Source organism: Dendroctonus ponderosae, unplaced genomic scaffold (genome assembly GCF_020466585.1).
Source record: "Dendroctonus ponderosae isolate FM_Combo_2020 unplaced genomic scaffold, Dpon_F_20191213v2 Dpon_F_20191213_3, whole genome shotgun sequence".
Classification (NCBI taxonomy): Eukaryota; Metazoa; Arthropoda; class Insecta; order Coleoptera; family Curculionidae; genus Dendroctonus; species Dendroctonus ponderosae.
In genome coordinates, this window is record NW_026018508.1 from 17,053,395 (window position 1) to 17,065,386 (window position 11,992).

The following is an 11,992-nucleotide window of genomic DNA, read 5'->3' on the forward strand; positions in this document are numbered from 1 at the left end:
TTTATAAACATTTATGTCGCGAAAACCTTTATTATTCCTTACCTGTCGACAAAAATTATGTACAAAATTTGCAGCATGGTCAATTAATGCGACTTTTTATATCTGGCTAATGGTCTGAACTTGGATCCTTTGATTATCTGCGGTTCTAAAATCGAACACAATTAGGTTTCTTCATGAGGAATCGTGAAAAGGCCCTACATGATTTCAGCCACTTGCATCGCTTCCAGATTTTCTAAATCCTCCCCTTTAATTTGAATGGTCGTAGCCTGTATGGCGTGCACCTCCAAGATGTGCGAGTTGAAGGCTGTATCCTCGTTGAAGTTTTTATTGCATAGTTTACACGTAAAGAGCACGTTCTGGATGATCTCCTCCTTCTCTTGTGTTTGAACGTGGTGATTCATGTGAACTTTCAGACTACTGGAACTGGAAAATCTGAAAAAATGTTTTAGAATTTTTGCTTTTACTTTTCGGTGACATACTTTTTGCCGCATTTTTCGCAAAAATACGGCTTGCGGCCAGTGTGCGACTTCATATGCCCAGACAATTGTCCCGATGAACTAAACGCCTTATTGCAAGTGACGCAAATATGCGGTTTGTCACCTGTATGAGACCTAAAACGATGTTTTTGATAGACTTGCATCTTCGATTAAATATGTCAATTATCCTCACCGCACATGAATAGTCAGAGTTTCTTGTCGACTAAAATTCTTGCCGCAAATATCGCAGCCGTACGGCTTTTCTCCCGTGTGAATTCGCTGATGTAACGTGAGGGTATTCGAGCCGGAAAAGGCTTTGCCGCAGGTTTGACACACATAAGGGCGCACCCCCGTATGAGTACGCATATGGATCGCCACATATCCAGACTGGCTAAACCTTTAAAAACCCTCACACTTGAGCAATTATTAGATGCATTTTCCAACCAACTAATACCGTTTGTTGCAGACGGTGCATACATAAGGTTTTTCGCCAGTATGCACCCGTATGTGCTTTTCCAAATTGCAGCTTTGCGTGAAGGTCTTTTTGCAGACCTCACATGAATAGGGCCTCTCTCCGGTATGCGATCTTAAGTGGATCTTTAGACTTCTGGCTTCGACGTATTGCTTGGAGCAGAACGTGCAACTGAGCAGTTTGTGTCCAGTATGGTATTTCATGTGCTTATGCAAACTTGAGGCCCACTTGAAACCTCGTCCGCACACTGAGCACAAGTGAGGTTTTCCCTGAAAACGAAAAGGAAAAACTGACTCAAATCCTGGAGGTTTACAGGTGCAAAAGAAGTCGTTAGTAAAATGAGGAAACGCGTCATTTGCCGACAACCTCCAAGCGGTTTAAAACCCTGTATACTCACTTTGATGTTTCGCAATTCGCCCGTATGTTTCTTTTTGTGTTTGCTCAGATTGGAGCTTTCAGCAAAGGACATGTTGCACTGGTCGCACTGATGCGGCTTATGGTCCAGATGGATCTTTTGATGGCGTTTTAAGATGCGCAGTTCCGCAAAGGCTTTATTACATATTTCGCAAACGAAATCCAAGTCCTTGGGGTGCGTCATCATGTGCACCTGCAATTTACCGGGTTTGTTTAGCCAGCAGTCAGTGGAACATGGAACTGGCAGTACCTTAAAATCCACTCTGAGTGCGAACTGGGCAAAGCATTTGGCGCATTTGTATTTGGGCGGTTTGATTTCAGTAGCTTTATCAACATTGTCCAGTTGATTTGAAGTCATTTCATGCAGGGTATTAATGTCGATCTTGTATTTCAGTTCATCGCCTGGGGAATAACTTAAAGGGTCGTCGATGGAATCAGTAGACTCCATTGTTTCCACCACCGTGTAAAATTCATCTGAAAGCTTCAATAGACGTGAATATTAACTCATTGGTGGCTAACAACCACTGTCAACTTACCTCTGCCTTATGTATTATCTGTTGGGATGTTATCACGGTTTCAAACGACGTCGCCGAATTTCCAACTTTCTTCTCTTCGATAATAATGGGCAAAGGAGACTGCGAGCGGAATTTCAGCTGTTCTTCCAGCTCTTTCTTCGCTTGTTCTCGGGACTTCTCCTGATCCTGGTAGCGCTTGAGCATATCCTATATACAGGGCAATAGTGAATTAACGCGTTTGAAAAGTGTAAAATATCCAACCTACTTGGAAATCCTTTGAAACGTATTGTTTGAGAATCTTGTCCGATTTTTCGCAAAGTTGTTTGAACGTGTAGGCTCGACTGCACTGCAACACGCATTGGACGCACATGAGTTTTGGGAACTCGTCGTTCGCTGTTGCCTGCAAATGCGGGTAAACGAATGCAATATGAATCGATTGTGTAAGTAGGAAATTTATAAAATGGGACAAACAACATTGGAACGAAATAAAAAAGGGTGAAACTCGGTATGTGTGTAAAGTTTCACAGTTGAACTTATCCAAAAACCGGTCAACTTCACTTTATAACCTCATTTCACAGCATTGGTTTTCATTAAAAGAATGAAAGCCATTGCTAGGTCGCAAAAAACACTAATTTTCAAGATCGTCTGGATAATCGCAGTTCGTTCTTCTCCAAACTTAAAATGTTTTTAATGGTTATTTACGCGTCTCTTCGTCAATTTCTCTTTTACACACTACGAAAAATCAATTTTATGTATTGTAAAAAACGCTAAACCGTGCATTCGAAGCGTGCCAAGCTATTTCGTCTTATTCGAGACGCGATATTAAAATTTACTTATGTCCGAGACCGGCTCGAAAGACTTCAGCTAGAGCGTTTTTTCCCGGTGGTTTGAAAATATTAATTTTTGCTGAATCAGATATTGAAATAGCACGGCTTTGAAGAAGTTTGAAAAACTCCTTAATTTCTACTGTTGATAAATTAAAGATGCGTCATTCGTATTGCTTGATGTGAATTTCAAATTTAAACCTCTTAATTTCCTCAGCAAGAAAAATCACCGGGTATACACATAGCAAAAGCAAATTGGTGCAGACGACATTCAAAAATAGCGTTGGAGTTGGTGGTCTTTTGACCATGTCCTGACGTTAATCAAGTAACCCACTTGCCGATCGACTTCCGTCACTCTCTTATTCATGGTATTCGACATTTCCGAGAAAAGGGCACGGAGTCCGAACGATTGCGATTATTACCTGGACACCGGTGAAGCTCTGAAACATTTCATCGAGACAGGCACCGAAAAGGGGCCTCATGTCGCCCTTTTCGACCAAGCAAGCCCTGCAGACCTTATCGATTTGCAGGGGATTCGTCAAGTAGGCGGTCATATCCATTTTGAAACCCCAATAAAACGTCTGTCGTGATGCACTTTTAGGCGACGAACGTACGTCGTCGAACGACACAAAACAATATGGCGACGCGACAGTCGCGAACTATGTTGGTCTTTGCCAGCAACCAATCGAGTCGCAATAACGTACCTCGTGACTTGGTTATGCGCCTTTCAAATCTACATATTAATCCTTATTTGAAACATTTCATTTAATAGCAGTTTGAATGAGAATTCTCACTAAAAAGCTACGAAATTAGCTGATTTTCAGTTGCGCAGCTCAACTAGTCACTGCAAATAAACCCAATTTTCTCAGCTTCAAAAACTGAAGAAAAGTCCGTGACTGGTAAGTTGGGTTGCCTGAACACAAGGGCAGCTGTCACAGCAGCCACCATTAACCACAGTTTTTTAAACCGGTGTCTTTTTAACAGTTAATTTCAACCAAATAATTCGAAAATGAGGAACTTGCAAGACTTTGATGCTCCGAGCAATGGCGAAATTTCAGTCTGCGAATTAAATGGTAAAGCCCACTCTACAGCCATTGGATTTGCCAATCTATCTTCTTTCACTAGTTGTGTAAGTAGTCAACTCACGACTAAGCCCCATTCTGTTCAAAGTGCAGCTTTCAGATTGAAAGCCACCCACAAGTTCACATCACCAGAGACCAGCTCTACTCTACAACGTCAAGTGACGAGGGCAAAGCCCTATTCTTGCCTGTCGATGTCTCCTTTTTGAAACAGCTCACTCAAGTCTACTACGAGCAGGGCACTATCGAGGCCCTATATCTTGCAAAGTCTCATAAGCAGGTGCTGGTCTCGCACATAGCAAATGGGCTCCTCACTGCCATCAGATACATAGAGAAAGTCAGACTGATTATGAATCCCAATGTACGGTATAGTGGGCCTGCCTTAATATGCAAGTTGGGAACAACTAGAGACTGGCAAAACAGCACCATCCGCTCCATTGCTTGGCACCCATACGGCAGGAAATTGGCCGTGGTCACTTGCGATGATAGTGTGCGGATTTTTTGCAGCGAAAGCAGCTACAGTCCGTTGCTCAGGTGCAAACAACAGAGAAATATTACTTGTGCGGCTTGGAGGCCAATGTCTGCCACTGAAATTGCTGTCGGACATGAAAATGGCATTATTGTATGGAGTATTGATGCTAATTCTTTGGTAAGTTCCCCGACGGTTATTATATTGAGACTTACCTGGTTTGCAGCACTTCTTCATTTCAATTTAACTTTCTTACTAGCTTTAACTTTTTTCTGGACAAAAATTGCAGCTGCCTTCTGAACATGCTGTGGTTTTTGTGTCCTGAGTTTTTCATGTAGGTGAATTGGCGGCATTCTCCATATTGTCATCTTTGGCTTACAATTTCTTGATCATTTGGAGGCTAATTTTCGGCAGGCAATTCTCCAAAAATATTTATGATTCAAAGCAGATTCACAACGGATGAAAAAAAATTAAGAGTTTGATGGGGATTTGCCCCCTTGAAGGCGCCTGATCGTTTAAAAACTGTATATCCAGTTCTTTGGCGCGTCTTTTCCAGTCGCCCCCTTTACGTTTTTACCGCCTGCTATGCTTTCATTGTGGCGAGATAAAAGCCATAGTGAATCTGGTTATTTCTAGGTGTCCAGACCATCCGTAAGCAACGCGATTATTCTTCATAGATTGGAACATAAGCCCGTGATGAGCATCGCCTGGTCCCCTAAAGGCGATATGTTGATCAGCGCCGCTGCTTGCGATAGTGCAATTTTGGTGTGGAATCCCGAATTAGATCGCACTAGCTCCCTGAAAAGGCCTGGAGGATGCGGGCATGTTCTAGTAAAATGGTCTCCTACCGGCGATAAAATCTTCACTTGTTCAGATGGATTGGTCTTTAGGCAAGCCATTAACTAACTGTCCCAAAATTCAAAACTGCGGGGTTTCAGGTTGTGACGCTGTCGTCTGTTTTTCGGCCTAACAATCCGAAAGCCCGCAATTCTTCAGATAATGTCCGTGAAAGCCTTAACTATCTATGTATTAACCGCTGATGTTTTTAGAGTTTGGGACCATCGCACTTGGGAGTGCGACAGATGGACAGTTGCAAGCGGAAGAGTTCAGTCGGCATGTTGGGCCAATTGCGGTCATACCGTTCTCTTTGCAACCAGCACCGATCCAGTAATATATGGACTTATTGTGAAGCGTGATGTGATTTTTGCCAGTGATGTTGGTGCGTGATTTTCACCTTGCTTGATTTTCACAGTTTGTTGCACCTTTTTTCTCTTGAAGAGTCTTCCTCCATTGAAGCCATACCATTGTTCGATGTCAGTAAAACCGATCTATTCGACCTGACCGTCGGAGGATTAGTTCAGAGCATGGAAGCCGACCCAGCCGGAAGTCATTTGGCTGTTGTTTTTCAGGATACCAGCGCTGTTACAGTTTTCACTATTGCTAGGCAGAGCGCTTTGCAGCTGATACCCAGGTGAGTTTCTGATTAACACACTAAACCTGGAACTGGTGGGTTATTGGCCAGGAAGAAATTCCTTGTGTCGACGGCTTAAAAGCCGGAATAACTCATCAGTTTGAAGGAGTAGGCGCGAAAGTTGATACAAAAACTAAATCATTTGTGGTGGTTTCGGGTGTTTTCAACTGTTGTATAATTGCAGTTCGATAGTCACCGGATTAGCGGAAGAAAAGCCTACTGCTATAACCTTCCAGCAGGACTTGAAATCGGGGGCTTGCTTGACTGTTGGATGGTCCAGCGGGCGGATCCAGTACTACCCAATAATCTACTCGGACCTCGCTAAACAGCCAGCCAAAATCTCCATGTTTGGATCCATCATCAACTAGCAATAGTTTCATTGTGCTTCATCTCGATTGTTTTAATTATTAAATTTTTGCATTTTTGTGCTGTCCTTACTAAGCGCATACCTCCACCACTGAACGGGACGCCAAAGAAGAGCGACTAAACTTTGGCATCGCTTCAGTTTCAGTTTCAGCGCCGAGCCACGTAAAGCTGAAAGCGGAAATCCGGGGAAAACTCACGCACTTCCTTAAAAGTTGCCAAAGTTTTTACGAAGCGAATACATAAGCACGGTGAATTAAATGAGACACTCAATGGATGTATTAGCCGAGCGTATAGTTTCCGAATTGTTTGCTTAGAATTTGTGCGACGTAGTAAACATCAGGTTTGTTAGATCATTTGGTCGGCAGGTGGGTAATAATCGTGTTGTTTAAATAATTCGTTTGTATTTGCCCGGGGGGTAAACTTAAGAGGCGGAAGTGCCCCGAATTCCCTACAGTATTTGCGAAAAGGTTTAATTTTTTTCACAAAAATTTGCTTAAAGTCCATGCGTTCATGACCAAGAAAAGATTTCAGGAGAGCAAATATAAACAGGGCGGCGCCAAAAGTTGGTCGCGTTCAAGCTGCAAGGCAACAAATTGCGAACTTTTACAATTTTTAACCTCCTGAGAGACTTTCATGTGTTGCATATTTAATTTTTAAACTATCGCATGATTGAAAATTGCTGTTTTCAATGGGGGTTTGTTCAGATGGTAATCTCATACTGGATCAGTACTTGCAATTATAAAAAAAATACGAGTAGGACAAATCGTATGATTAAATCCGAGTCTCGCCCGGCTTCCGATCATCTTCTATCATTTTTCTCAAAAACGTTGCCTTTAAGGAAAAATACTCAGTAGCCTATTTTTTTCCGGTCTCCGGTCTCCAACCGGCTATTATTTATGGAAAAGTACAAATTCCCTTTATAGGTCAGTATTAATTAAATCTCTGGATTTTCTCGTCGAATTTACAAATCACCCTATACGTACATATTTGGGCAAAATTTCGCAGCGTAACGACTTTATTAATTTTTTCCGCCTACATGAAGCCTAATTGTTTAGTCAAGTAGAAACAAGTGCGTTATATTAAGCGAACGTACACACTTAAAAATGACATTGATTTAGGGAAGTGATTAAGTTTCCAATTAATTGATGGCTATTAAAAATAAACATATAAACAAGGCAAGCTATCGACAGTCCATTATAGAATCAATACTTACTAGACAATGGAACAAGATGGGAAATTTGAAACGTCGCTTTTGAAAACTCTACTGGTAAAACCAGCAAAGTATGAAATAAAGCGACGGTTTTATGTCAAGTTTCGTGAAAAAGCAACAGGTTTGATTTAGATAAAAACCAAAGTAGAAGTTAATCGACGGTTCTTGCGGGAAAAGGAAATGAGATTGGCCCTGAGAGTGTTTGTTTGACACTGATGATTTTTTTCCCGGGCGATGTTCGATGGATGTAGAAAAAAAAACGTTACATTAATTTCGTTTTAAAAGTGACGAAAGAAAGATTCGGCCTGATGGGGTAAGGACATTCAATTTTATAGAAAAATATTAGAAAACATTAAACGTAGTAATAGAAACACCTTGTCTCACCCAGTATAAAACCTGGATTGGAAATGAAATTTTCCAAAAATGCACAAAATACCTTTTTTCAATTTCCTGGTTTTCCCATTTTGGGCAAATTTTCACTTGGCACGACTTCAAGTTCCGAAACAACCAATTCTCTGAAAATGAGTGAAAAAATAATTGAAAATCGGCCGCTATCAGGTTTCAGACCAAAACTCAAATTTCTCTTATAGAATGTATGCTATTTGCGCTGAACACGTAAAAGCAAAAGCCAAACTTCTCCAATAAGTATTCCATCAATAATCCAAAGTAAGTATGCATTGTATTTTTGATGTGATATATTCAAATTGCCGTCGAAGAAAACATAAAAAGGCAAAAAGCACCAGGAAAATAGGAGTTTTCGAGCGAAAATTCCGCAGGAAGTCTGAGAAAAATATACGGTCCTAATGGTGTAACCGTTTATATTGGATGGTACCAATCAATTCGCTATCGGAAGCCTTTTTATTGATACATCCCAAGCAAAATTAAGTACGTGGTAATTTGGCCTTTTATCATGCTTGTTTTCCTGTGATCTATTACGTGTAGATAATTTTAGCAAAGTGAGAGTGTGTAATGAACATCGATCGAGTGTTATCTCTAAAGGCAAAGCAAATAGAATAGAGGCGCACTAATTTCCACATTCTGAGCAACTATTTTTATTTCCGCTTGCAATAATTACAGAAGCCGCACAATAGACATAGAATCTTCCTACTGTGCTTGTTTTCGTTACAGGTTGCGTCTTCATTATCATGTTTTTACTTTGGTTTTAACAGTTTTTAACGATCTGATGGAAGCAGAAAGAAAACGTATGCGACTGCACCGAAGTGTTGCATTTAATGTGTGTCATATTATGACAAATTGTGGAAAAACAAATTGGCAATTTTCAAAATGCATTTAACAATCTTTATTTCAGTAATAAATGGGTCCACTACTGAGATAGATATATTCAATTACTTAGACAAACCGTTAAGAAACAATAATTAAAGCTTCCAATAAAATTGCTTTACTGAAAACCCAGTTTTCTATATTAAATGTAAGGTAAATAACTATTTTGCTGCCTTTTTGGTAGTTTTTTTGTAGTGTATTTTACGATATACCCATAAATATTCACTTCACCCTGCTTAAATTAAATTTTTGCATCCTTAAAATTTTGCCGGGTTTTTGCTGTCATGAATGGGCAAATGCGGCTCGCGTTGTAAATAAGTAGGCAAAATCTGAATTCCTCTGTGTAAAATAAGTCGAATACAACTTTTATCGGAAACTTACGTTCTCGTCCCTCCTGTGTGCTTCTTACTTTGTTTTTGCTTGACTCGAAATGCGGTGCTGATGAAGAATGTTAAAACGGGATTTAATCCAATTACAGATTTTCCTGGCGCGAGGAAAAGAGTTTGAATCAGGTTTATATCCTGTTTTCTTCGATTTATTCCGCTTTTTAACTTGACGTTTTATTTTTAACAAACCTTTCACTTGTATCGACCCGTTACCAGGGAAACCAAATCAGGAGCGGGTTCATAAACAACAGTGCGGGTAGACTGTCACCCTGACGCGCCTGACAGATTCATTGGTGAATGTCCAACCGGTATCACTTTGTTTATGGGCGATTATTTAGTCGCTCGTTCTCACATACAGGAAAGTCTCCCTCCTTCCTTGTCTAGGGCGGTTTTTATGATGAAAGCTCTAATCACGCATATTCGAGCGTTGATTATGAACACGCTCCTGGAGAGCCTGAATTGTTGCGAAAACATTCAAATTTTTCCCGGCAATTTACATTGCTTTTGCTCCAGCTAATTATTTGCTCAAAAATTGCCGCAACTACAAAAGAAAACCTTCTCTGAAAATCTGTTGAGAAATCAGGACACAATGCCATTAAAAAGTTTTTCTAAGGTCAATAAAATTTAATTCCTTCCTAAAGAACTGGAGCTAAATAGAAGAGTTGAAGATTTTTGGTTTCTTACTAAAAAAGTACATTTATATGAAGCTTGTAAAGATTATGATTTTGGCTGCGGCTAAAATCTCAAAAAACTTTCTGGTGCTTGTTCCAATTCTACGGTTGTTAGATAAATGCTAAGCTCTCGAAGTGATTTCCTCCAATTTGAATGATGCGAACTTTCAGAATAACTCAACATGTTTTCTGATTTTGAGACTTTGATTTTTTTGATTTTGAGATTTTGAGACGAACTCTTTCCCAAGTCATTCTACTGAAAAGTTGAACGATTCCAACACTCACAAAGTGTTAGATATGAAAACGGCATCGTCTAAGTTTCTTTTTGGATTCTAAATGATTGTGAATAACTGTTACTCTATAGGGGAGGAAAAGTGCACGTTTTAGGATAATTCTTCTGCTTTCCTTAGATCTATTTATATATGTATGTGTCAAGTAGGAGAGGGTGCCGAAAATTGGCCGTGTGATCTATCGAATGTAAAAAATTCCCCCTGGACCTAAAAGGCTGATCTCTATATTTAGCAGCACATTTTTGCATCCGTTTTTGGGTTATAAGCGGGTTTTAATATAGGTGCGCGTAGGCGGACGATTAGAATTTTATTATGGCATTTTTATGATAAAAAGCACGGCGCAAATCGGCTTTTATCGGGCCTTTGTGCAACAAAAATCGTTTAATTTACTGTTTGACGAAATTTCCTCGGATTGACATTTGAGATTTTATATTTTCTATTGTTCAATTGAATTCTAGTTAAAAAAATCATAAACTGACATTTTAATGATTTAGAAAACGTTTCTATTGCCTGCTACTTCGGCCTTCAGATGAAACCTCCCGGACAGCAACAGGTTTTTATCCTAATTTTCCAAATTTAATAAACCAAGCAAACGTTGTTTTGTCCTGATATACAGCCAGGAGAAAATTCGTTCAACCTTGTTCCTTTATTAAATGTACACTTAGCTGGACGCGCGAAAGTCACGTCCCGGGACAGTGTCGTAACCGGCCTAACTCCCCTAATTAACCTTATCAGAAAAATATGGAACAGTGCGCTCTGTCCTAACTCGGTTTCCCTTTATACCCCAATAATTTGGTTAATGATGGCGAACTGACCTATGAAAGCTCACAGGGCCATAGTTTTAATAGAGTTGTCGCTGTTGTGCAAAATATTCAACAAAATTATACAAAGTGAATACAAATTTATCGTTCAAACTATCGTGGATTTGCGGGTTGGGTCACACAAATATGGCAATATTGAATTTGACAATATTTCAAAAATTGAACACTTCTGGAATGGACAATCTTACACAAACTTACCCTTATTTTTAATTATAATTAATACCAAATTATTATAATTGCCGGTTTCAATCTTGAAACTAAATTTTCGAACACTGTGGATCAATATTTATCAAAATATTATCAAAGTTCTATCCAAGTCTTTATCACCAAGGAATGCAACTCAAATTAAATAACACATACTTTTTTAGAGAAAAAAATATTATTATTCAATTGCCGGCAACTGTAATTTTTACATAAAATTTCCGACATATCAAAAACGATTAGACTTAAGTTCCTATACGATATTATTCATGAAACATATTTAGAATGTCGAGTAGAATTCAAAAATGTAATACTATAGAGGGTGTTCCTTTTAAAATAACCAAGTTGCTACCCACGTCCGGTACAACCGGAAGCGTCGCCATCTTGACAAAAGTTTAGATCGCTTGCCCCTAATAACTCTCTTCTCCTGTGAAATTTTCAAATTTCTCCTAGTTTTAGTTAGCCGTATATCGATCGCGGTGTTTTCCGTTGGAACAGTCGGTTTTGGCGTATAACCGGCGAAATATGGCTTATAGGCCTGTCGTTTGCCACGCTCTTTAGCCGTTTGGGCCTACTATGAGGTATAATCCATGGATTTTTTCAATGACAATGTCGCAAGAAAAGCCTTTCTTTAGGAGCAAAATTCTTAGTTCATCTAGTTAAGTTAATCTACACGAAATAGAACCCTTTAGGGTGATTTTTTTTCGGGGGCTTTTTTGTCTGATGCATTTTAATCGTGGCTGTACCTGATTTAATTTTTTTAAATTGTAGTGTTCTTTCAGCGACTTTTCCATTTACTCGACAACCGTTACAGCTACGCTTAAAACGCCAAAGGCAACAAAGTTTCCACATTGAACGAGGAATTCAACTAACTTGGTCGGTAGTATTGGGAAACATTTTCAATCAATTACCTCCAAAACGCTCAGAGATGTGTGGGGGAAATATCCATCCATTCAGTCGTAACAACGTTAATGAGGAAATTCGAGTAGTTTTGTCCCAGAAAGCGAAATTTGAATATCAGACACTTAGGTGCAAGATTATGCCAA

General features: G+C 39.6%; 3 protein-coding genes across 9 annotated transcripts in view; 2 read left to right on the forward strand and 1 right to left on the reverse strand.

Annotated features, from left to right (window-relative positions):
- Positions 1-14: 14 nt before the first annotated feature.
- LOC109539856 (zinc finger protein OZF) lies at positions 15-9,170 on the reverse strand. 4 transcript variants are annotated; one of them, XM_019907911.2, is made up of 11 exons: positions 8,959-9,170; positions 7,733-7,811; positions 2,143-2,277; positions 1,899-2,084; positions 1,613-1,843; positions 1,346-1,555; positions 931-1,217; positions 670-873; positions 480-611; positions 199-432; positions 15-145 (listed from the first exon to the last, which is right to left on the reverse strand). In XM_019907911.2, the coding sequence occupies exons 3-11, from the start codon at positions 2,245-2,247 to the stop codon at positions 97-99; spliced, it is 1,638 nt and encodes a 545-aa protein (XP_019763470.1). In that variant the 5' UTR covers positions 2,248-2,277; positions 7,733-7,811; positions 8,959-9,170; the 3' UTR covers positions 15-96. The 4 variants fall into 4 exon arrangements, with proteins under 4 accessions (XP_019763470.1, XP_048520700.1, XP_048520701.1 ...); XM_048664743.1 differs by lacking the exon at positions 7,733-7,811; XM_048664744.1 differs by lacking the exons at positions 7,733-7,811; positions 8,959-9,170 and adding an exon at positions 7,300-7,322.
- On the forward strand, positions 3,469-6,144 carry LOC109539857 (aladin). 2 transcript variants are annotated; one of them, XM_048664747.1, is made up of 7 exons: positions 3,469-3,600; positions 3,686-3,830; positions 3,884-4,429; positions 4,886-5,139; positions 5,299-5,468; positions 5,528-5,720; positions 5,905-6,144. In XM_048664747.1, the coding sequence occupies exons 2-7, from the start codon at positions 3,711-3,713 to the stop codon at positions 6,086-6,088; spliced, it is 1,467 nt and encodes a 488-aa protein (XP_048520704.1). In that variant the 5' UTR covers positions 3,469-3,600; positions 3,686-3,710; the 3' UTR covers positions 6,089-6,144. The 2 variants fall into 2 exon arrangements, with proteins under 2 accessions (XP_048520704.1, XP_019763471.2); XM_019907912.2 differs by lacking the exon at positions 3,469-3,600 and having other exon boundaries at positions 3,608-3,830.
- The window catches only part of LOC109539855 (adenylate cyclase type 8), a 46,612-nt gene continuing 40,863 nt past the window's right edge, over positions 6,244-11,992 (forward strand). For 2 of the 3 annotated variants that reach the window (XM_019907907.2, XM_019907908.2), the window contains exon 1: positions 6,244-6,451. The gene's annotated coding sequence lies outside the window, so the exon portion shown is untranslated. Of the gene's footprint in view, positions 6,452-7,373; positions 7,610-11,992 lie in introns of those variants that run through there. The other variant, XM_048664737.1, reaches the window with a different exon arrangement.